The sequence below is a fragment of the Rhincodon typus genome, chromosome 27 (assembly GCF_021869965.1).
Source record: "Rhincodon typus isolate 14 chromosome 27, sRhiTyp1.1, whole genome shotgun sequence".
NCBI lineage: Eukaryota > Metazoa > Chordata > Chondrichthyes > Orectolobiformes > Rhincodontidae > Rhincodon > Rhincodon typus.
Window position 1 is genome coordinate 38,609,193 of NC_063358.1, and position 23,084 is coordinate 38,632,276.

Consider the following 23,084-nt stretch of genomic DNA (forward strand, 5'->3'; position numbering starts at 1 on the left):
GTGGGTCAGTGATGGATAGGGGTGGGTCAGTGATAGATAGGAGTGGGTCAGTGATGGATAGGGCTGGGTCAGTGATGGATAGGAGTGGATCAGAGATAGATAGGGGTGGGTCAGCAATGGATAGGGGGGGGTCAGTGATGGATAGGAGTAGGTCAGCGTTGGATATGAATGGGTCAGTGGTGGATAGGAGTGGGCTTAGTGATGGATATTGGTGGGTCGGGATTGGTCAGCAATAGATAGGGTGGGTCAGCGATTGATAGGGGTGCGTCAGCGATGGAATAAGGGTGGGTCAGTAATGGATAGGATATGGGATTTGAAGTGAGTTGAAAATCAAACGGTCTTTTACATTTTGACTTAGACCTAAGTACTGGCTGGGGAGTAGGTAGAGTTGTGGGGTCAGTGTGGTGTTTTTGCTAGGAATTAAACAGGATCTTTTTGGTTCTCCTAGTGTCAAATTGCAGAATTCTGGCTGATCTGTGACTTGCTGAGTCAATGTGATGAAAAATGGATGTAACCACCCTCTCATGTGACATACTTAGATGTTGCACAAATGTTTTGATTCAACAAAGTTTTATTGCAAAGTGAAAATGAGGCAGCTGTGGCTATGTCCTCAGTTTGGAAATCCTGGTGCAGTGTCATTTCCTGCTAAGCAAGTTATTTGTTTATTATGATTCTGTTGTGTCTCCGAGGTGTTGCCTAACATCTTCCAATTAAGTCTCCACTAGAATTTTACACACTAATTGATAGCTTAAATGAACAATAACCATTCATTTTCTACTCCACGATAGCTAAGCATCGCCCAGGATAATAGACAATCCAGCTATCTGCTCTGAACCATGAACCTGACTTTGGAAACTCATTACTGCTTGGACTGCTTAGCATTTTATTTAGAAACAAAGGTATTTCTCTGTTTTTAATGACTACATAATGTTTCCATCGCTGACCCAGCCCTATCCATCACTGACGGTTTTCTGTCCATTACTGACCCACTCCTATCCATCACTTACCCATTCCTATCCATTACATAAAGGCTCATTTCAAAGACTGATGTGGTGCGATTTTCTGCTATGGTTTAATTAAAGAGGTGACTCATTGCAAAGTCAACAGAGCGGCTGAGCCAGGTGAAGATGAGTTGTACTGCACTAGTTTATTATCGATTCTGTATATACAATATGGCAATAAAATTAGGCAAATGGCTAAAAAATGGTTTCTGTGCTTCTAGCTTTTCTCTGACTTGGCACCAGTGCAAGTTGAGATACAGAAGAACCTTCTGGAAGAAGCATCTGAAATGCTATAAACATAAAACCTTGCAGCTCAGACTCCTGCCAAAGCTCTTGCTGTTGGCTTTTGAGGAACAACACAGACAGCATTTGGCTGGCTGAGATTTTCACTCTTGTCTCACAATTCCCTTGATTTCCACTGCGAGCAAACAGGCTGCCGATTCCCAAACTCCCAGTTCACGAGGTCACACAGCGTCAAACTACTCCCATCAATTTGTTACAGGCAATTTCCACATCATAATTATTTTCTTATTTAATGGTCAATTAACCCTCTGAGATCTTAATTAGGGGATTTTATTTGCAAATAAACACAAATAAGCTGGGCTGATTAAAGCTAGTACTGGGATCCCAGAGGTGATACTGCATCTGGAGTAGAGTAGAGAAATCCCCTGAAAGGGGCAGATAATCTAATTAGTAGAAAGCAACCACTGGTGTCCTGCAAAGGCTCAGTACAGGGGCCTGTACGTATAAATCACTATATTTACTAACAGCTTTGAAAATGGAATAGAAAGACACATATCCAAGCTTGCTGACAGTGCAAAGCTAGCTGGCATTGTAAGCAGTGTAGATGGAAGCACAAATTTACAAAGATTACCCAAACAGGCAAAGCATCAGCAAAAGGACCTCAAAATGATAGGAAGAAGACTTTATAAACAGCGAGAAACTAGAAACATTGGAAGTTCAAAGAGAGTTTGGGTGGGGGGGTGGTTCAGGTACAAAGACCATTAAAATGTCATGAACACATACAGAACATAATCAAAAAGGCTAATGGAATACTAAACTTTATACCTAGTGGATTGGAAGACAAGGGTGTAGAAGGACTATTCCAAATGTTGTCAACGAGAAAGTGGAGACAGGTTCAAATAGAAATAGAAGCAATATGCAGGGTTGTGGAGAAAAGCAGGAGATTGGTACCAAGTCAGAATATTCCGAGGGTCAATGCAGAACCTATGGGCTGAAAGGCCACTTTCTTCACCATAAGAATTCTGTGATTCTGTGAAGTTATCATTCAACTGTACAAAGTCCTGGTTAAATCACAGCTTGGCTCCACACTTTATGAAGGGTGGATTGGTTATTGGTGAGTTAATTAAAGATTTCAAGATGTTTAGGGCAACTGATAGGTAGATAGTGAAAAACCATACCCATAAGCTGGCAAGTCTAGGACTAGCAGATATCAACGTTAGCCTTTTGGAAGTGAAATTTTCAAACACGTCTCCACCTCTCCAAAGTATGGTAAACATTCAGAATTCTCTTCCACAAATGGCAATTGATGCAGCACTGTTTATTAATTTTATATCTGAGATATAAAATCTGTCAATCCAAAGTATTAGTGGGTTATGGAGCAAAAGCAGGTACTTAGAGCTATATCACAAAGTACCCATGGTCTCATTGAAAGGCAGAACAGATTCAAGGGACTAAATAGTCTAATCAGGTTTCTCTAGGTAGTTCCTTAAGGCATGCATAGAAATCCCATCAGAAGGACTGGTGGAGCAATGGACTCGGAGGTCAGGTTTGATATTCTTCCCTAAAATCTCTTGCTTTCTCCAGTAGTCTGTTGAATTCACCAAGAACATCCATTCTCCTAAGTTATCCATGCTGTTCTTGTCCAGTGACCAGCAATGAATTGATGGCACTGTTGCTATTTGGTTGGTACTTCTCCACAGGACAGGTGGGTGCCTCATGAATATTGTATGGGATTTTCAAATTGGCAGCTAACTGGCTGCTTGCATGCAACCAAGACAAGCCTCAAATGAATCTCTTGTTTCACGTCAGACCGGCTGGAAGATTATGACAGTCCGAGTCAGGGACCTGTGTGCAGAACATAAATTGTGCTGGAGTGACTGGGCTTCAGGATGAGGTACCTGCCCTCAGCAAGGGGGTTCATTTAAAAATATAGTACATTTAATCTGCTCTCAGCATCTCTACTCCTTTTCCAGTTGCACTGTTCTCAATCCACAAATCTCGGCAGGGACAGAAGCAGAGGTAGAAGGACAATCCATTCCCGATTTATTTGATCAAGTAATAGCCTTTGGCAGGAAGATTGTGCAATGGCAATATTAAACCTAGCAGGAGAATGAACAGTCAATGTTCTCATGTTAATCACAGACTTGTTTGGAAAACACTGGCTGTGGCAGGAATTGGAAACATTTAATGCAAATATAATTTGGTGATAGAAGATGCCAATCGCATTTGTAAGAAAAAACAATTACAAATTGTGTTTAACAACCTGTGAACGTCTCTAGCATCAAACACCTGGATAATCATGTGCAGGCAAACAAATTAATGTTCTGCATTGGGCTTGTGAATCTGCATCATACAATGCAAACTGGCTGAAAATTACATACATCAATCTGTCAGTGTTGGTGTCTAACCTCTAACCTGCTTAATATTCAGCCATCCACACAAATACACAGCCCAAGTTCAAGAGTGCACCTTTAATTGTGAGTCAATAAGCATTAGCTGCCTGGTGGTTTACAGTTCAGTTAGGATACAAAGGGTAGTAGCAGAATATCTGCCATTCGGTTCGAGGAGATGAGCTGGAACATTAACAAGGTGTCAAGACCACTCGAAGAAAAAGTCAGTGCTGATTATCTTGTAAATCTCTATAGGTAGACTGTACAGCACTGCACACTGGAGTTAGGCAACACAGTAAGGCTGCCTTATGCAGCATTAGTAAAGCTAGTATTACATTGAGGGACAAGCCTGCAGTACGGTTAGGTTACTTTGTGTCGCAGGCAGGGCCAACGCCCTCATAATACAATCGATTTACACATTTGTCAAACTTGCCTCTGTGTATTTGATCTGAGTTTCAGCACTGACCCTTGAAGATGGTTCCTGCTGTTGGGTGCATTAGGGATGGATATATTTTTGTCCAAACCCAGACGCTGTCTGCAACTGACAGGTAACTGATGTTGTGAAGGGCAAGTGTTAGTCAGATGGCACCTGGTGCTGACTGACAACAGCATGAGGAATAATTGAACATGAGGGCGATAAATAACCTACTGGGAAAACAATACCACATGATAGCGTTACAGTAATGGAAGGTAGGCGAGCAGGCTACTGTCTAGAATGCACACTTATCTGATTGTCTGATCATATGAATTTACATCACAGCAGCAGTCCATCTGGCCCATCATGTCTGTGAGAGCCAAAAAATAACTATCCAACTTAATCCAACTTTCTAATCTGCATCTGTGGCCTTGCCACACTTCAGGTTCATCAGCACACATGGGAGATGGTGGTGTATGATATATCATTGGACTAGTCCTGGCTAATGATATGAGGTCGTGGGTTCAAATCCCACCATGACAGGTGGTTAAATTTGGAATTGAAACAAAGCAGTCCAATGATAACCACTGTCCCTGTTGTTGTAAACACCCATCTAGTTCAATAATATCTGCCAGGGAAGGAAGTTTGCCATCCTTACCTGGTCTGGCCCACATGTGACAAAATGACCAACAGAAAAATGTTTGATTTTAACTGGGCAATAAATGCTGGACTAGCCAGCAATCTACACAATCCCATGAACGAATAAAAGAAATCTCTTCAAATGTGACAAGGGTGTATGCCTGCACCATCCTTTTAGACACTGACTTTCCCAACACCCACCAAGTGAAAAGAAAATATAACTCTCCTTTAATCATTCAGCAAATAGCTTTAAATCCATGCTCAGGGAAATAGATTGTTCTCATAATTTTGTGTAGACAGTTAAAAATTCCTCCAATCTGCTCTGGTCCAAAATGAAACACATTCCAGCTTATCCAGTGTTTCTTCACAACTAGAATTCTCTTCCCCTGGCTATAGCCATTCAGTGACACCTTGACAGGCACCGGCAAAGCTACAAACCACCCAGGAATCATATCCGAGGCTGCACAAACACCCAACATCATCATCGGTTTTCTGGCCTCATCCTGCTGAACAGCCCATGGTTCCATGAACTTGACTGTAGCTACACTGCCGGAGGTACCATTAATCTCACCAAGTAAACTGGTGAGGCAGCAAGCTGCCCTCGAGGGATTTCTGGACTGCTGCCTTGTCTTCCTTACTGCCTGGACAATCTGAAGCCAAGGCATGAACTCCTCCATAAATATGTTACAGATATTTACAAGGCACAAGTCAGGAGTGTGAGGGAATAATTCCCACTTGCCTGGATTAGTGCAGCTCCAACCTGCAAGAAGTTCGACACCATCCAGGCCAAAGCAGCCCGTTTGATTGGCACTGCATCATCAAGCATCCACTCCCTCCATCACAACCTCTCAGTAGCAGCAGTGTGTACTATCTACAAGATTCACTGCAGAAATTCACCAAAGATCCTCAGGCAGCACCTTCCAACCCTTTCCTCTTACATCTAGAAGGACAAGTACAGCTCACATTTAACAAGACAATCAGGCGACTTGGAAATTACAATAAAAGGTGACTCACTGTGTATGCTAGATTCTATGATCACGTATACTCCAGACTTTTCAGAAGCAAGTCTGGGAAGTATTCCGGTGAGATAAAACCTGATGAACAGCTAATTGAAACAAGTTAAACAAAAATCCCTAAAAAGGTTAAAATAGTGTATGCTAATAACCTTTGTGTGCACATCCAACATAAAGTTTGTGATTTAAAAACAGGCATTCTTTGTGATTTTAACATGCGTCTTCCATTTGAGAGTAAATAAAGATTACATCAATGAAAAAAAATTACTAGTGATTGAAATTTGTAATTACCATCTATTTCCAGGGTGTAAGATGGTTAATTCCAGGGGTAGATTTCTTAGAGAAGTCACACGAGGACCCATTTTAATGAAGGTGGTGCAGATGCTGAGAGGTTGATTTGCCCTTAATGATGAATTTGGAACTAGCGTATGAAATTCATTAATAAAGGATCTGTCATTGGAGATGCAGGTAAAGATAAAATTCTGCCCTTGGAGATTTAATAACCTTTGGAATTCTTTCTCTCATACAGCGGTGGAGGCTGGGTCATTCAATACATTCAAGGCTGAATTAAACAGATTTTTGATCCACAGGATGGTCAAGGGTTATGGAGGTACTGATCAGCAAGTAAAGCCACAGTTAGATCAGCTGTAATCTTACTGAATGGCAAAGGTTTGAGGGGCCAAATGGCCTCATCTCTCTCATATTTCTAATGTTACAATCTGATGTACCTCACTGGCTGTAAGTGCTTTGGTGTGTCCCAAAGTTGTGAAAGGTGCTACATAAATTCATGTATCTCTTTGGCTTTAAATCTGCATGCTGCAAAAACAACAAGATAGAATGAAGGCTCAGTTCTGCAGAAGGGAGCAACATTTTACACATTCAGGTTGGAATGAAGCCACTATTTCAACATTGGTTAGGAGCAGAGCCACGTTATCATTAAGAGATTGCAAAGTCCGTCATTCAAATCAATGTTACGCAAGTAAACATTGGACCTAATGTTCTTTACTGATCCCGCCCACTCTAGATAATAAACATTTTTAAAAAGGTTCTGCCTCGTTAGGAATTGCACAAAAAAATTCACTCATCTTCACATAACATTAATATGGGATTTATCATCATCTGCTACAGCAGGGAGAGGGTTAACAAGCTCTTTAAATCCAGCTCCTCCTGAGTTTAAGGAAGGGATAGTTGTTCAAAACAGGAGGGAGGAGACAGATCAGGAGAAACAAAATAGATAGCAGATGCTGAAAATATGAAACAAAGTGCTGGAGAAACTCAACAGCGCGCGTGGAGAGAGAAACAGTTTTCAGTTGAATATGACTCTTCTTCAGAAAGATGCAAAGAGCAACTTCAATTCTTGTTTACATCAAGGGACCTGGCAACGATATTGTTTTTCAGTCTTTCACAGCTGGTGTCAGTATCAAAACGCTCCCAGATCAGATAACAGAACAAGAGGCCCAATTCTTGAGTAGCTGTGTGCTGTAAGCAGCAGCAACTACTGAACAAATGAGAGCCTGCCTGTCCCTTCGCATTTCACCCAGTGCCTGCACTCAAACTCCATTTCAAAAGATCCAAACAACTGTGCAAACTGATTGAAAAAGATTTGAATGCAGCAATCTGACAACAGGTCACCTTAGTACCAGACCAAGGGCAGCAGGAGCACAGTAAGGGAACTACATTGACCTAATAAAGAAAACACAGTTTCTGTCATCACTGAGAATGTTGCAGCATTCAGACGCAGCTTTGTGCACATTGTGCTCTCTCACAGCAGTTTCTTTTGGGTTGCAGATTAAGTTAGACGCCTTTCACCAGCGCTGACAATATAAGATCGAGGGCATCATGTGGAGTGGGGTGTGCGTGTCTGTATGTGTGTTTGTGTGTGTGTGTGTGTGTGTTTCTGTGTGTCTCTGTCAGTGCATGTCTATGTATATGTGTGCCTCTGTATATGTGTATGTCTGTCTGTTTGTGTGTGTGTCTGTGTATATCTGCAAGTGGCTGCGTATGCATGTCTGTCTGTGTTTGTGTATGTATGTGCGTGTGTGTGTATGTATGTGCATGTGTGTCTGTGTACGTATGCGCGTGTGTATCTGTGTGTGTATGTATGCGCGTGTGTCTGTGTGTATGTATGCGCGTGTGTCTGTGTGTGTATGTATGCGCATGTGTGTCTGTGTGTGTATGTATGTGCGTGTGTGTCTGTGTGTGATGGATAGACAGCTGATCCTTACTTCCTGGCTGTGCCAGATTGGAAAAGAACACAGGACTGACACTTGGGCTGCAGTGAAAAAGACTGAAATGTGGACTTTTGCGAGAAACGATCCTGCACAGGGCCAGGGGAATTAGGAAAATTAAGCAAATACAAGGTACCAAGAGGTTATGGATCAGATTTCCAGCTCTCCAGGAATTAAAGACTAATCTCAAGGACAGTAATATTTTAAAGCAATTAAAATGTGTATATCTTACTAAAAATCATACGCATTTTCTTGCTAGTTACAAAACCATTGCACTTGGGGAAAAATGGCTAAATTAACATTTAATTCAGGAATCAATGTTCCAATATGTTATACCTTGCCAATAGATAAAGTTAATAAATACTATAATGCTGCTTAGTCGATACAGTGTGGAGCTGGAGGACCACAGCAGGTCAGGCAGCTTCAGAAGATCAGGAGAGTCAACATTTTGGGCCTAGACCCTTTATTAGGAGTAGGCCCGAAACGTTGACTTTCCTGCCCCTCTGATGCTGCCTGACGTGCTGTGTCCCTCCAGCTCCACATGTATCGACTCTGACTCCAGCATCTGCAGTTCTTGCTATCTCCATAATGCTGCTTATCTGGAAATTCCCCTAATGCATTAAAATGATGCTGCTTGTATTGAAACATTCATGCTTGAAGAATGGTTGCACAGAATGGGTTAAGAAATTAGCTGTACATCTTAAATACAGTAACATACTGACTAGATTGAGCCTGGTCATTTCCATGTTTAGCCATAATCACAGAACACGTTCATGAATGGAAGTCTCAGATGGTACTCATGCCAACTGTAGCTCACTGGTGGCACTGCCACTCTCTGTCATGAGGATATGGATTGAGCTCTCACACCAGAAACCTGAACGCAATCTAAATAGGTGCTTCTCTGCAGTACTGAGGGACTGCCACACTTTTAGAGGCGCAGTCTACAAGATGAGACATTAAACCGCAATCCTATCTGCCCTCTCAGGTTGGCATAATGACCAATTAACGGTACTACTTAACAGAGGAACAAGAGTGTTCTCCACAGTGCCCTGATCAATAATTACCCCTCAACCAACATGACCATAAAGCAGATATTCTGGTCATTATCACATTGCTATTTGTGGGGGCTTGCTATCTATAAACTGGTTGCCACATTTCCTCCATTTTAACAGTGACTTCACTACAAAAGGTACTTCACCGCCTGGGATTCACTTTGGGATGTGCAGGGGTAGAATCATAGAATCGCTACAGTTTGAACACAGGCCATTTGGCCCATCGAGTCCACATCAACCCTCCGAAGACCATCCCACCCAGATCCAGTCCCCCTATCCTATCCCTATAACCCTGCATTTCCCATGGCTCACCTACCTAACCTACACATCCCTGAACACTATGGGCAATTTAGAGTGGCCAATCCACGTAGCCTGCACACCTTTGGACTGTGGGAGGAAACTGGAGCACCCAGAGGAATCCCACACAGACACGGGGAGAATGTGCAAACTCCACACAGACAATTGCCTGAAGGTGGAACCAAATTCAGGTCCCTGGCGCTGTGAGGCAGAAGTGTTAACCACTGAGCAACCATTCTGCCCCAAAACATAGAATCCCTATAGAGTGGGAGCAGGCCATTTGGCCCATTCTGACCCTCTGAAGAGCATCCCACCCAGACCCACCACCCTATCTTATAAGCCTACATTTCCTTACACACTACAGGTCAATTTAGCATGGCCAATCCACCTAACATGCACATCTTTGGACTGTAGGAGGAAACCAGAGCACCTGGAGGTAACCCACACAGACACAGGCAGAATGTGCAAACTCCACACAGACAGTCACCTGAGGGTGGAATTGAACCCAGGTCCCTGGTACTCTGAGGCAGCAGTGTTAACCACTGTGCCACCCTAAGCTTATGAAGTCTAATAATGAAAAGCACTATACAAATGCAAGTTCACTCTTTCTTTACCAGATAACTCCAGCATCTTTGGAGCCACAGGGCAGTAGGTGTCAGCTTCTTCAGGAGAGGAAGGAGGGGTATAGTGAGCAGGGAGTTTGGAGAATGAACAAACAGTGATATGGTTACCTCTAATTGCACTCCTTAAGGCAGTCTTCCCAAGGCTAATGGCAATAGTTGGATAACAGCTTATTATGTTTCAGCTAAAGCCAGTAATTCAATCTTGCGGCTTCTAATGGCAGACGTGCTAAACGTGAAAGGTTCGAGATATGCTCAGAGCAGCTCAATTGAATTCCTCCAGAAGAGTATCTGCTGGATATGTCTTATATTCATTCAAACAATCAAAGATGGCTGAGGAAAATAGACAGGGGTGGGGGAGGGAATGGGTGTGGGACCATACGGGGTGCAACAAGCAGGCAGAGCCAGGTAAGGGCTGTCTTTCACCAGTGGCCTCCAATTCTGCAAAAGTTCGCAGAATCCCTACAGTGTGAAAATGGGCCCTTCAGCCCAACAAGTCCACACCAACCCTCAGAGCATCCCACCCAGACCTATTCCCCCTATAACCCACCTAATCTACACATCCCTGAACACTATGGGCAATCTAGCATGGCCAATCCACCTAACCTGCACATCTTTGGACTGTGGGAGGAAACTGGAGCACCCGGAGGGAACCCACACAGACACGGGGAGAATGTGCAAACTCCACACAGACAGTCACCCGAGGGTGGGATCAAACCCAGGTCCCTGGTACTGTGAGGCTGCAGTGCTAACCACTGTGCCACTGTGCCGCCTTATGAAAGTGCTGTGTGAAATATTAACCTCTTTTCCAACTCCTGCTGCTGACTGACTTGCTGTGTACTTGCAGAATTTTTGGCTTTTTGTTTAATTCTCCTGTTCCGGTTTGGCTCCTTCGCGCTGTTCTGTAAGAGCAGCAATCCTCTCAAGACTCTGATGAAACATAGCTGTCATAAAATTGATGCTGTGCCTCATAAATTCAGGATATTTGAGTGGAATATGGCTGCAGTGTCTACAGCCAACACTTCACAACAGACAGAGCGAAGTCTATTGTAACCGTCATAACTCAACCACCAAAACAAAGCACAACAAGTTGTGTAAATCTGAAAGAAAAGCAGAAAATGCTGAAAATACTCCACAGATGTGCCGGCCTCTGTGGACAGAGATAACTAGGTCTGTGGCCTTTCTTCAGAGGGTTCTGAATACTGTCAGAGCTGCCAAGTGTAGGAAAATGATCTGATAACATTACGCAGATGTCACACTGAGCTGAAAGATGGTGATCACAACCTGCTTTACAGAATTTACCGCCACTAACCTCTCTCACACACATTGGCAAAGAGGGAGGTAAAAACATCGCAAAACGGTTGCGTTTTTCAAAACAAAAACATGAGGCAGGCTAAAATGAAGTCTGCAAATATTATCATCAAAATTTACAAATAACAAACTCATTCGTGCTCTCTCACTAATGGTTCCACTGTCTACAGCTGATGGCCCCTGCAGTACCTGACTCCACGTTAGAACATGCCCATTCACTGAGTGCTGGAGGGCCTAAAACTGGGAAACAGGGGACACAAGAGGGAGTGGTCTGGGTGGATTCTCGACTCTCCCCAGCCCTTGAGTTGCTGCTGATGATGAAACTCCCCTTGGTAGTTGTGGCCATGGTGGAGCAGCATTTGGGACATCTACACAAATGAAACCTGTCAGTACTTGCCCTGATTGCTGCTGTGCTTTAAAGGTGCAATTGGTCACAGATTCAGACAAAGGACACTTGGTGAGTTGCTGCAGTCTCTCACAAATGGTACTGTGACCTGAGTGAATGTGGTATCAATCAAGCAAATTAGAACCCTCACAGTGTGGAAACAGGCCATCAAGTCCACACTGTCCCATGCCATTCCTGGAACCCTGCATTTCTCATGGTTAATCCACCTAGCCTGTACATCCCTGGACACTGTGGGCAACTTAGCATGGCCAACCCACCTAACCTGCACCACTTCAGACTGTGGGAGGAAACCAGATCACCTACAGGAAACCCACGCAGACACAGGGAGGATGTGCAAACTCCACACAGACCGTCACCCTGGAATTGAACCCAGGTCCCTGGCGCTGTGAGGCAGCAGTGCTGACCATTAAGCCACCGTTCCATTGCTTGGGATGGCACTGAGCTTTTTTGACTGTTGTCAGATGCACTCATCCAGACAAGTGCAGAGTATTCCTCACATTCCTCGTGTATGGTTTGTAGATGTGAACAGGCTTTGGTTTATATTTAGATTAACAGACAAAAACTTAAAACTGTCACATTACAGCACAGAATTTGCCTTCAACTGCAGCAAACAACAAGACAGGAGCTGGGCTTAATTCCCAGCATTCATCTTAGTCTCTGGTTTTGTCCCCAACTAAACGATATCCCTGAGTCTTAGCCTCACCAGTCTGAGAGTTGCTCCTGACGAAGGCAATTATAGTCAACTATTTTATAAAACTACACCACCTTGCCTTAGCCATTTTAACATTTTATGTACATCCCATGTTACAGATATAGAGCTTGTAAAAGCCTCTGACTCACATATTATCCCTCTCTCAGTTTGTTATCGTATATTACTTTGTATATAATTTGCATTAACAGCAGCCTTAAGTTAGAGGATTTCTGAATGTTATTCAACAGCACCAGAGTTGAAACTGGGACTGTGCTTAGGAAAGCAGAAGATGTGTGAATTTTTCAGGTCTTCACAGTCAAATTAGAATTTCCCCAAGTGTACAGGAGTCCCCAACAGGTCACCAGAAGAGGAAAAACATTCCACCCATCTTAATTCCAGGACGACATTGCACTCTGTCCAATACTGTACATGAATCCAGAGATTTCATTACCACAACTACTCAGTCTGAAGTCCATTCCAAACCAAATAATCATTCTCTGTATGAATAGTCTCCTGGTCTCAATCCTAAAATTACCAGTCTCTGGTGTGAATCTCAATCACATTTAGGCCAGAGCAGGTAAGGACGACCAGATTTCCTTTCCTAACAGAAACTAGTGAACCAAATAGGTCTTTAAATAGTTCTTAATTTTAAAATAAAAAAAGTATGGAATCTAGGCTTTGTTCTCTTAGAGGCATAGTGTCATTGAATTGTACGGCATGGGAACAGACCCTTCAGTCCAACTCATCCATGCCGACCAGATATCCTAAATTAATCTAGTCCCATTTTTCAGCATTTGGCCCACATCCCTCTAAACCCTTCCTATTCATGTACCTTTTAAATGTTATAATTGTACCAGCCTCCACCATTTCCTTATTCTATATGTGCACCATCCTTTATGTGAAAAAGTTGCCCTTTTAAATCTTTCCCCTCTCACCTTAAACCTATGCCCTCTAGTTTTGGTCTCCCCTACTCAGGGAAAAAGACCTTGGCTATTCACCCCATCTATGTGGTCAGCATTTTTTTTTGTCACCTTTATTAGCTTATTCTTCTATATTTATTTGTAAGCTGAATTTAAATCCTCCAGTCGCCTTGATGAGACTTGAACTTGTATCTCCAGATTGATGGTCATTGACCTAGTAATGTAAACACAATGCTACTGTTTGAAAGTACAACTCTGCAATATACTGGGACAGTGTCAGAAGTCTTTAGCTTGCTGCCTGAACCAGACAACTGGATACAGAGTTGGCAGTGATCTAGAATGAAAGTCTTCTGCAAAGGGTGAGAATTTCCCTTCTAATTAAAGCACTGAAGGTCTTAGAGAATTTTTAATCACACCAGTACTAGTGTATTAATAGGTCGGCACAACATCGTGGGCCGAAGGGCCTGTACTGCACTGTACTGTTCTATGTTCCATTCACCAAGCAACAGTGACCATGGCAACCTTGCTCCTTACCAGTAACAAGACTTGTCTCGGCTCTCATAGTCAGTGAAGTCAGAGCTGATGAAGATATCTTTGTATATGCGCCCACACAGGCAGTAAAGATCAGATGAGATCTGCTTCCCAGTCTCCACCACCGGCAGGATCACGGACAGTGCTCTCTCCCGATCTCCAGGTTGGTTCCTCCTGTAGGAAAGATATCTCCACAGTCAGAGAAGATTGACCAATAAAGGCAGGGCTTAATGTCACCCTACATGCTTTATCTTCAGATCTTGCACAGGAAGAGGCTGTTTGGCCCACTGATTCTGTGATGGCCCTTTGAAAAAAAATGTCTTAGTCCCCCTGTGACTGATCCTCCTGCCAAAGGGAACGGTTTCTTGGTAATGCTTCAGGAATGTGAGATTTTAGTAACAGAGCTAGGATGGAGAAGTTGGCTTTGTTCTCTTTGGACAAAGAACTTTGAGGGGAGATCTGCAGGACATGGACAAAATAATGATTAGCTGGGTGAAATAAATAAAAATCTGTTGTTAGTTGATAACACAAGAGCAGATTTGGGCAAGAGATCCATGGGAGATGTGAGGAATAGTTTTCTTTTTATACACAGCAAGTGGCAAAGTTTTGTAACTCACTACTTACAAAGGTAATGAAGACAGAGACAGTAATTGCAAAGGAATTGATGTTTACTCAAGGGAAGTACAATTATAGGGCTATCAGCATCGAGCAGGAGAATAGAACAGCCTAGAGCCAGTATTAATGTGATGGACTGAATGGTCATGATGACCCTATGACTACATCGTTACTTGGAACACTGCTACCAAATTTCTTTAACTTTATGGAGAATAATGTCAGCTTCTCTGATCTCTCCGCTTGGCTCTTCCCTCACAGCAGCATGTACCTCGGAAGAGCCCAAGTAAAGCCAGGTAGGGTGTTAAATATTATTGGGTACAAAATGTTTCGGAAAGACAAAGAAACGGGGGGAGGTAGAGATATTAATTAAGGAGATATTTCACTGCTGACAATAAAGGGTGTTCCATAGGTGTAAAGGACACAATCAATTTGGCTCATATTGAGGAACAAAAAGTGTGCGATTACATTGCACAGTGTAGTCTACAGGCCAGCAACTAGTGGGAAAGATATCAAGGATCAAACCGGCAAGGAAATTACAGAGGTGTAAGAATGATCAAGTCATTATAACTTGCATTTTCCCGAGACAGACTAGCATAGCAGTAGTGTATAGGACAGAGAGGGGGACGATTTCCTAGAGAAGGTTCAGAAATATTTCTTACAGCAGTACTTTAAAAATCCATTGAGGAAGAAAGAACAAATAGACTTGGTTCTTGGAAATGAGGTCGGTCAAGTAGATCAAGTTTCAATGAAGAACATTTCGGGTACAGTGGTCACTTTGCTGTAAGGTTTAAGCTGTTTATGGAAAAGGACATTGAACAGTCCAGAGTAAGAATAATTAATTGGGGGAAAGTCAGCTTGTAGTGACTGGAACAAGGTCAGCCAGGTGGACCTCATAGAGTATGAGTTCCCAGATTGGGGTTGTTAATCTGGTCCAATCAGGGAGCCCTGGCTGACAGATATAAACAGGAGTGTCAGGGGTTCTGCTCACTCTAGGAGCCAGCTCTTAGCTACTCAGGTCCTTTTGTTTTTAGCATGATTCAAGCTCTGTACAATATAGCTAAATGAATATTAGACCAAGTTACCTTTCTACCTTCTTAAATCCTTCATAGTTTTAAAATCCTCTATCACATATCTCAAACTTCCTTGATTTAAATAGTTCTAGTATCTCGCTTATCTCCTTATAACTGCAAACTCACTATCTGCAATGAGTTTGATGAACCTACACTCCATGGCTTTGACATAGGCCCATGTTTTGGAGCCAACAAACTACCCAAGGGCTCTAGCTTCAGCAGTGTTTTGTTCGAAGTGAGGAAGTCATATCCATTTCCCAGAGCCAAGCCTTTCCAATCCTTCAATCTACTATGTTATAATTCAGTAACTTCTTCACTTTTCACATGAACAACCACAAAGCAAGTGAGAACAAGTTATATCTAGCAGCAAGTCACACCCAGGAATTTTATATCTGATTTGGAACTAACCTTGCAATTATTTGAACAAGTAGAAATTCCCAAGGATGTTAACATTTGAATATTTTTGAAATCTGGCTGCTTGTCAAGACACAATTGGTCTACTGCAATCAACTAAACAGAACAGGGAAACAATTCCAAGACTATTCAAATATGAATTTTTCTCTTTTTCTCTCCTCTTCGCCCTCTCTTTCCAATTATGGCTCGCTCACTCCCCATTCTGCCTCTTTCCCCAATCTTTCCTTCTTGTCCTCCCGTTCCCACTCCGTCCCTCTCAGTCTGTCTCCCTGTCTCTCTTCCCTTCTCATTGCCCCTCCCTCAGCAGCGAGGATCTCTCTGTTAATCCTATTCATCCTTTTTTTTCTTACTGGTAAATACCCTCGATTTCTCTCTTCTTTTATGTCTGTCTTGCTGCTGATTTGTCACACCCTCCTTTTGTCTTGTCAGACCACCTACATGTTTCATTATATCCAAGAACTCTCTAGGAGTAGCAGTGCTACAACAGGAAAGATTGGAAGCGTTGAAAAAGATGCAGAGGAGATTTACCAGGATGTTGGCTGCAATGGAGGGAAGGTCTTACATGGAAAGGTTGAGAAAGCTAGGGCTTTTCTCTTTAGAACGATGAAGGATGAGAGGTGACTTGATAGAGGTGTACAAAATGATCAGAGATATAGATAGAGTGGACAGCCAGAGACTTTTTCCTAGGGTGGAGGTAGCTATTACGAGGGGACATAGTTTTAAAGTGAGTGGAGGTAGATATAGGGGAGACATCGGAGGTAGTATCTTTACTCAGAGAGTGGTCAGGACATGGAATGCATTGCCGGAGAGGGTAGTGGAGTCGGCCTCATTAGGGGCATTTAAACGGCTATTAGATAGGCATATGAATGATAGTACAAGGTAGGGGTGGGGGTTAGATAGACCTTAGGATTAGGGTAAAAGTTCGGCACAACATCGTGGGCCGAAGGGCCTGTACTGTGCTGTACCGTTCTATGTTCTAATAATTCAGGGACTTTGGTACTGGAACACTGGAATGACTGTGTTTGTCTGTGTTCTGATGATGCTGCTAAAGATCCACATTCCAAGACAGTTATTGATTGATTTTGACAACAGGGATGAGAGCTCCTAGCCCTTGATATACTGAAGGATTCAGCCCCTCTATTTGATGATGATTGAAAGAATCCTCAGAATCACTCAATTTGGCCTCTTCCTTCTCTAGAAATGTAGTCTTGGAGAGACTTGTGAAAATATCCTATAAAGTGAGGACTTGGGAATGTTAATCAGAGGCTAAATTACCTCCAGTACAATAATTTTTAATCCGAAGTATATGCCAAGAAGCATCACTTTTATATTCAACAATGACCTACAGAGATAATAATGTCAAGAATGAAATGGTATTTGTAAAGCATATTCACAATGTGTCACCATCCCAAAATGTTTTCCAGCCAATGATGTACTTTTGAAGCATTGTAATGTCGAAAATACAGCAACCAATTTACACACAGCAAAATCCCTCAAAAGGGGCAGAACATTCCAAGCAATCAGATAATGCATTGAACACAAAAAGTTGGAGGCTGAGGGGTGACCTTATTGAGGTTTATAAAATCATGAAGAGCATGGATAGGGTGAATAGCCAAGGTCTTTTCCCAGGGTGGGGGAGTTCAAAACTAGAGGGCATAGATTTAGGGTGAGACAGGAAAGATTTAAAAGGGACCTAAGGGGCAATTTTTCACACAGAGGGTGGTGTGTTTATGGAATGAGCTGCCAGAGGAAGTGGTGGGGGATGGTACAGTTACAACATTTAAAAAGCATCTGGATGGATTCATGATTAGGGAGGGTTTAGAAGGATATGGGCCAAATGCTGGCAAGTGGGACTAGGTTAATTTAGGATATCTGGTTGGCATGGGTGAGTTGGGCCAAAGGGTCTGTTTCCATGCTGTACATCTCTATGACTCTATGCTAAACCTCTACTGCTGGTAAATCACAGAATCGTAAAGCACAGGTGGAGACAACTTAACTCATCGTACCTGTGACAGATATTTGAAAGTGGTTCCTAATTCATTGAACGTTCCAGCTCTTTACCCGTGGACTTTCAACCCTTCCACTCCAAGTCTGCAGCCAATTCTCTTTTTAGAAGTTACCGATTAAACTCTCTTTCGGTACCTCCACTGATGACCTGCTGCATAAACCATCAGCGATAATGCACCAGAACTGGTAAGTATTGGTAAGTATTGGTAAGAGTGCAAAGGAGGTTAATGAGAACGGTTGAAGGGATGAGGTGCTTCAGTTATGAGGAACGATTAAAAACATTGGCCAGTTTACTTTGCAGCTGAGAAGGTGAAGAGGAGATTGTATAGATGTTTTCAAAATCAAAAGGGTTCAGGACAGAGTAGACAGGAAAAAAATGTTCCCACTCATAAACAGATCAAGGATCAGAGGTTACAGTTTTAAAATGCTTTGCAAAAGAAGCAAATCTGAGGTGAGAGACAACCAGCGAATAGTCAGGATCTGGAATGCACTGCCTGGAATTGTGGTGGAGACAATTTCTGTTGAGAATTCAGGAGGGCTTTGGATGATTATTTAGATAGAAACAATGTGCAGGGTTAAGGGGAAAGGGTAGGAGGTTGGCACCATGCTCACAGGCCAGTGCAGGCACAATGGGCCGAATGGCCTGCTTCCGCATCATCATAATTCTGTGATTTTGTGAGATAACACTGATTTTAATGGAAAGGGATGACGGATAGCATTTTTTGGCTTTATCCTTTCATGGGCCAGTATTTGTTAGTCACCCAGAATTGTATTTGAATGGAAAGGTTTGCTGGGCCATTTCAGGCGACAGTTAAGAATCAACTGTGTTGCTGTGGGTCTAGACTCACATATAGGCCAGACCGGGTAAGGATAGCAGATTTCCTTCCCTAAACACATTAGTGAACCAGATAGATTTTTGCAATAATCAACAACGATTTTGTGGTCACTATTAACGTAAATATGAATTCCACCAGCTGCCATGGTGAGATGTGAACCCATGCCCCTATAGCCTTCGCCTAGGCCTCTGGTTTTTTTGGTCTAGCAACATGACCATTACACCACTTCCCATCCTCATACTATTCCTGGATTGGATCCTGCAAGTCACAGGCTGGTGCTTCTTTCCAATACACTTCACAATAGGTCATTGGTGAATCTGGGAGTGCAGGCCTCCAACGTTTGAGCAGCTGAGAGAGTTTCCCAATAATCCTCAAATTCCAGGGAAATGCTCCTACCTTTTACCTCAGAAAATCACTTCCTTGTTCAGATCTTCCATGGGACTGATGTGAAAGAGTAAAGCTTTAGGAGCTTAAGATGCTCATTTAGCACCTTGAGCCTGCTCCACTTTCAATAAGACCATGGCTGGTCTTCCAGCTCAACTCCACCTTATGGAGCTCTTCTTCTCTTATCACTTAATTCCTATGCAAATATCCTCAATCTTGACTCTACTCAATGACTAAGCATCCACAGTTCTCAAAGGTTGGGAAATCCAAAACTTTGTTGCCCCAGAGCAAGGAAATTTCTCCTCATCTCAGTTCTAAGTGGCCGTCACTTATTTTCTGACAGTCTCCCTTTCACTAGATTCCCTAACCAAGGAAATATTTCTCCATGTCTACTCAGTCAACCACGTTAAGAATTTTATTTGTTCGCTAATGAGATCACTTCTTATTCTTCTAACTTCCAGGCTGATGACTCAATCTCTCCTCTTCAGGCAACCCTGCAGGCCAGAAATCAGTCCAGAGAACCTTCACGGCATTTCCTCAAGATGTCCTTCAGTCAGGAGACCCAAACTGCAGACTGCACTCCAGGTGGGACCTGACTAATGCCCTGTATTACTGTAGCAAGATGTCCTTACTCCAAGAGATAGTAAGAACTGCAGATGCTGGAGTCAGAGATAACACAGTGTGGAGATGGAGGAACACAGCAGGCCAGGCAGCATCAGAGGAGCAGGAAAGGTGATGTTTCGGGTCGGGACCCTTCTTCAGAAACCTTACTCCAACAGCCTTGTAACAGGAGGTAGAACTCCACTGATCTTCCTAACTGGCTGCTGTACTTGAATATTAATTCTCTTTGAAAGGGCTCCCAGTTTTCTCTGAATGTAAACAAAGGAATGGGGCAATCTTATTGGCTTTACAAGCATTTTTGGAGCCTAGATGCAGTTGTAAATTAGAAAAATGTGGCAAGGACCCGCGAAGTGATGATGACCAGCTCACTTCATTGATGCTGGATTACAGATATATATCGACCAGGACAGCAGGGAGAACTCCCGAACTCTGTATCAGAATGGGAGCCCAAGACCTTTGGCAAATACCCAAGGGGGCAGAAACATTAAGGTCTCATCAGTGAAATAATTCCTCGTAATTATGTATTGTATTGAAGTTTGAACCTGAAATCTTCTAATGCGAAGGGGAGGGCTGAACACTGAGCCCTAAAATATAGCTGTAACTTAAGACAAAGATGTCCACATCCCCTCACCATTCATCCAGCCCTCTCCTTGGAGATTAAAAGAGGGTGCGAATGATATTCGGAGCAGGCTATCATGTGGAACTACCCATGAGGAAATGTAAACACAAGGCTGTTCCATCACTGAGTGTGGAAGGGGAAGTGATGATGAGTGCATCTTGATGTGACACCTACCTGTTTAATGCAAAACAGTAATGAAACTTAATATTCGGGAGTTCTGCCACATTGCACGTTGGCAGCTTCTGCAGGGTTTCCACCAGCTTGATAGTTGCATTGAGATCCTTTGAAATGAAAATAGCACAGAGTTAAAATTCCTCAAATAGTGTTACTCAGCAAGGGTTAGTTATCATTGCCTCTCACTGGCACTGGTATTAACTTGTGGTAAAAATCACTTTCATGATTTCACACCCAGTTAGTGTGCCACTATTCAAGAATTATTGAATGAGAGTGTGCTCTGAGTTTTGTTCTCTTACCCTCCTTAACCCACAATGTTCCCTTCCTCTCAGTAATTGGGAGTCATGATGTGGAGGTGCCGGTTTCGGACTGAGGTGGACAAGGTCAGAAATCACACGGCACCAGGTTATAATCCAACAAGTTTATTTGAAATCACAAGCTTTCGAAGCGCTGCTCCTTCTATACCTGACGATTGTGATTTCAAATAAACCTGTTGGACTATAACCTGGTGTCGTGTGATTTCTGACCTAATAACTGGGAATACCGGCTTTACAAATAGAGGCATAGAGTACTCAGGTTAGGTCTCAGTTAGAGTTTGATTCTGGGTACCTGTTAAAATCCCAGCTGATACTGAAACTGGACAGGTCAGATCCCAAAGTGAAACCTGATTTGATAGACAACTTGTTTTATTTTTGCTATCCATTTACCTTGTTGATCATATTCACAAAAGGCTGCCAGTACACTCTTAACAAAAGAACATTACAGTTTGCTGCATACCAAAAGTTAAAAAAGCACACAAACAATTTTACATTTCGAGTCCAGTTCTCAGTTTTGAAATCAGTTCTGAAGAAGAGTCACTGGGCTCAAAATGTTAACTCTGCCCTCTCCCTGCAGAAGCCACCAGACCTTTTGAGTTTTGCCAGGAATTCCTGTTTTCATTTCAGATCTCTAGCATCCACAGTTCTTTTAACTATTTAGAACAGTCTTACCACTAATATCAGAAATAAAGATTCAACCCTTTTATCCTCAGCAAAATCTTACAGGGTCACGCTGTCTCCACTTTAAAGATCTTTGTTAGTTCACATGGCTGTAACTGGTTTCTGTAGCTTTCTGACTTCAAACATCTTCAGAGAAAACACATTTTTCCAAACACTCAGTTTTCTGTTTCTAGATGTTTTCTGCTAAGTTACTCCCGGCATTTCGTAGCCTAGACCATTTTAGAGACTGAAATTGACAGCATCTTTGCTTCTGACTGAACCTAATGTATATTGCCTGACCTTCTGTATTTTTGTGATTCCAGACTCCTGTTGCTAGACAACAAGTCTTTTTTCACTTTGACCCTTTTCCTAATGCACTGGACTATTCACCTCATGCGTTTTAAAGACCTCATTTAGATGCTTGTAAACAAAACTTCAGGTAATTGAGCATCACTCAAAAATGAAGCTATAATTATGTCTTTTACTTCTTAACACTCCATGCAGAAATACAAATCAAACTTAAAGCTGAGCACAGTTGTATGCATTTCAGAACCAAAGTTTCCAAATGATAATAACAGGAATATATCATGTCCCTTCATCGCACACCACAGTTTCATAAACATGTCAAAGTCTTGGACAAAATGTAGATTTGTTGTTATCTGCGGAACTTCAGTGATGTGAAAGAACTGAAGAAACTTGAAATAAAAGCAGAATGTGCTGGAGAAATTCACCTGTCTGGTATCATCTGTAGAAGTTCAGATGATCTCCTTCAAGAAGGTCTGATTAAGAGATTTGATAATGGTGTTCAAATTTATTAATGGTGTTGAGAGACTAAATATGAGGAAATGGTTTCGAGTGACAGAAGTATGAACATTCAGGAGACATAGACTTAAACTGCAGGTGGAACTGGCCAGGTATACCTATGGATGCAGCGCATTTTAATATTCAGTAAGGTTCCATACAAGAGGTGTTTATACAAGATTAGGACTGATAGGATTGAGTGTGGCATAAAAACTGGGATTGAAGATTGATTCATGGACAGAAAAAAGGTGGGAATATGCAGTTACATTTCTGGATGAGAAAGTGTATCTGATAGAATATCACAGCGCTCAGAGCGTGAGCACTGGTTATTAACAATCTATATCAAGGTTCAGACAAGGGTCCAAGTGTAATGCTTCCTCGTTTGTTGATGATCCAAAGCTAAGTGGGAAAGTTAGCCGTGAGGACTACATAAAGGGATTACATAGGGACATTACCTACTTAAGTGACTGGGCATGAACGTAGCAGATGGAGCGTTATGTAAGGAAGTATGAAATTAGTAGCTTGGATCGGAAACATTGAAAAGCAAAAATGCTTTTACAAAGGTGAAAGCCTCATAAATATTGACATAAAGAACTCGGGAATTATTGTGCATGAATCACAAAACAGGAACATACAGATACAACTATAAATTGTCAAGGTAAATGTCTTTATTGCAAGAGATAAAATAAACAGGTAGGTTTATACTGCTGCTATTATATGGGGTCTGATAAGACTATACTTGGAGTACTGTGACAACAAGGTGCAGGGCTGGATGAACACAGCAGGCCAAGCAGCATCATAGGAGCAGA

At 42.4% G+C, this 23,084-nt stretch overlaps 1 protein-coding gene across 1 annotated transcript in view; it reads right to left on the reverse strand.

Moving 5' to 3' along the window:
- The window catches only part of LOC109928097 (mitogen-activated protein kinase kinase kinase 5-like), a 151,241-nt gene that overhangs the window by 90,236 nt on the left and 37,921 nt on the right, over positions 1-23,084 (reverse strand). The window contains exons 6-7 of the mRNA XM_048612962.1: positions 20,498-20,604; positions 13,761-13,931 (exon numbers count right to left, since the gene is read on the reverse strand). Of these exons, the coding sequence (XP_048468919.1) occupies positions 13,761-13,931; positions 20,498-20,604 (278 nt within the window). The remainder of the gene's footprint in view (positions 1-13,760; positions 13,932-20,497; positions 20,605-23,084) is intronic.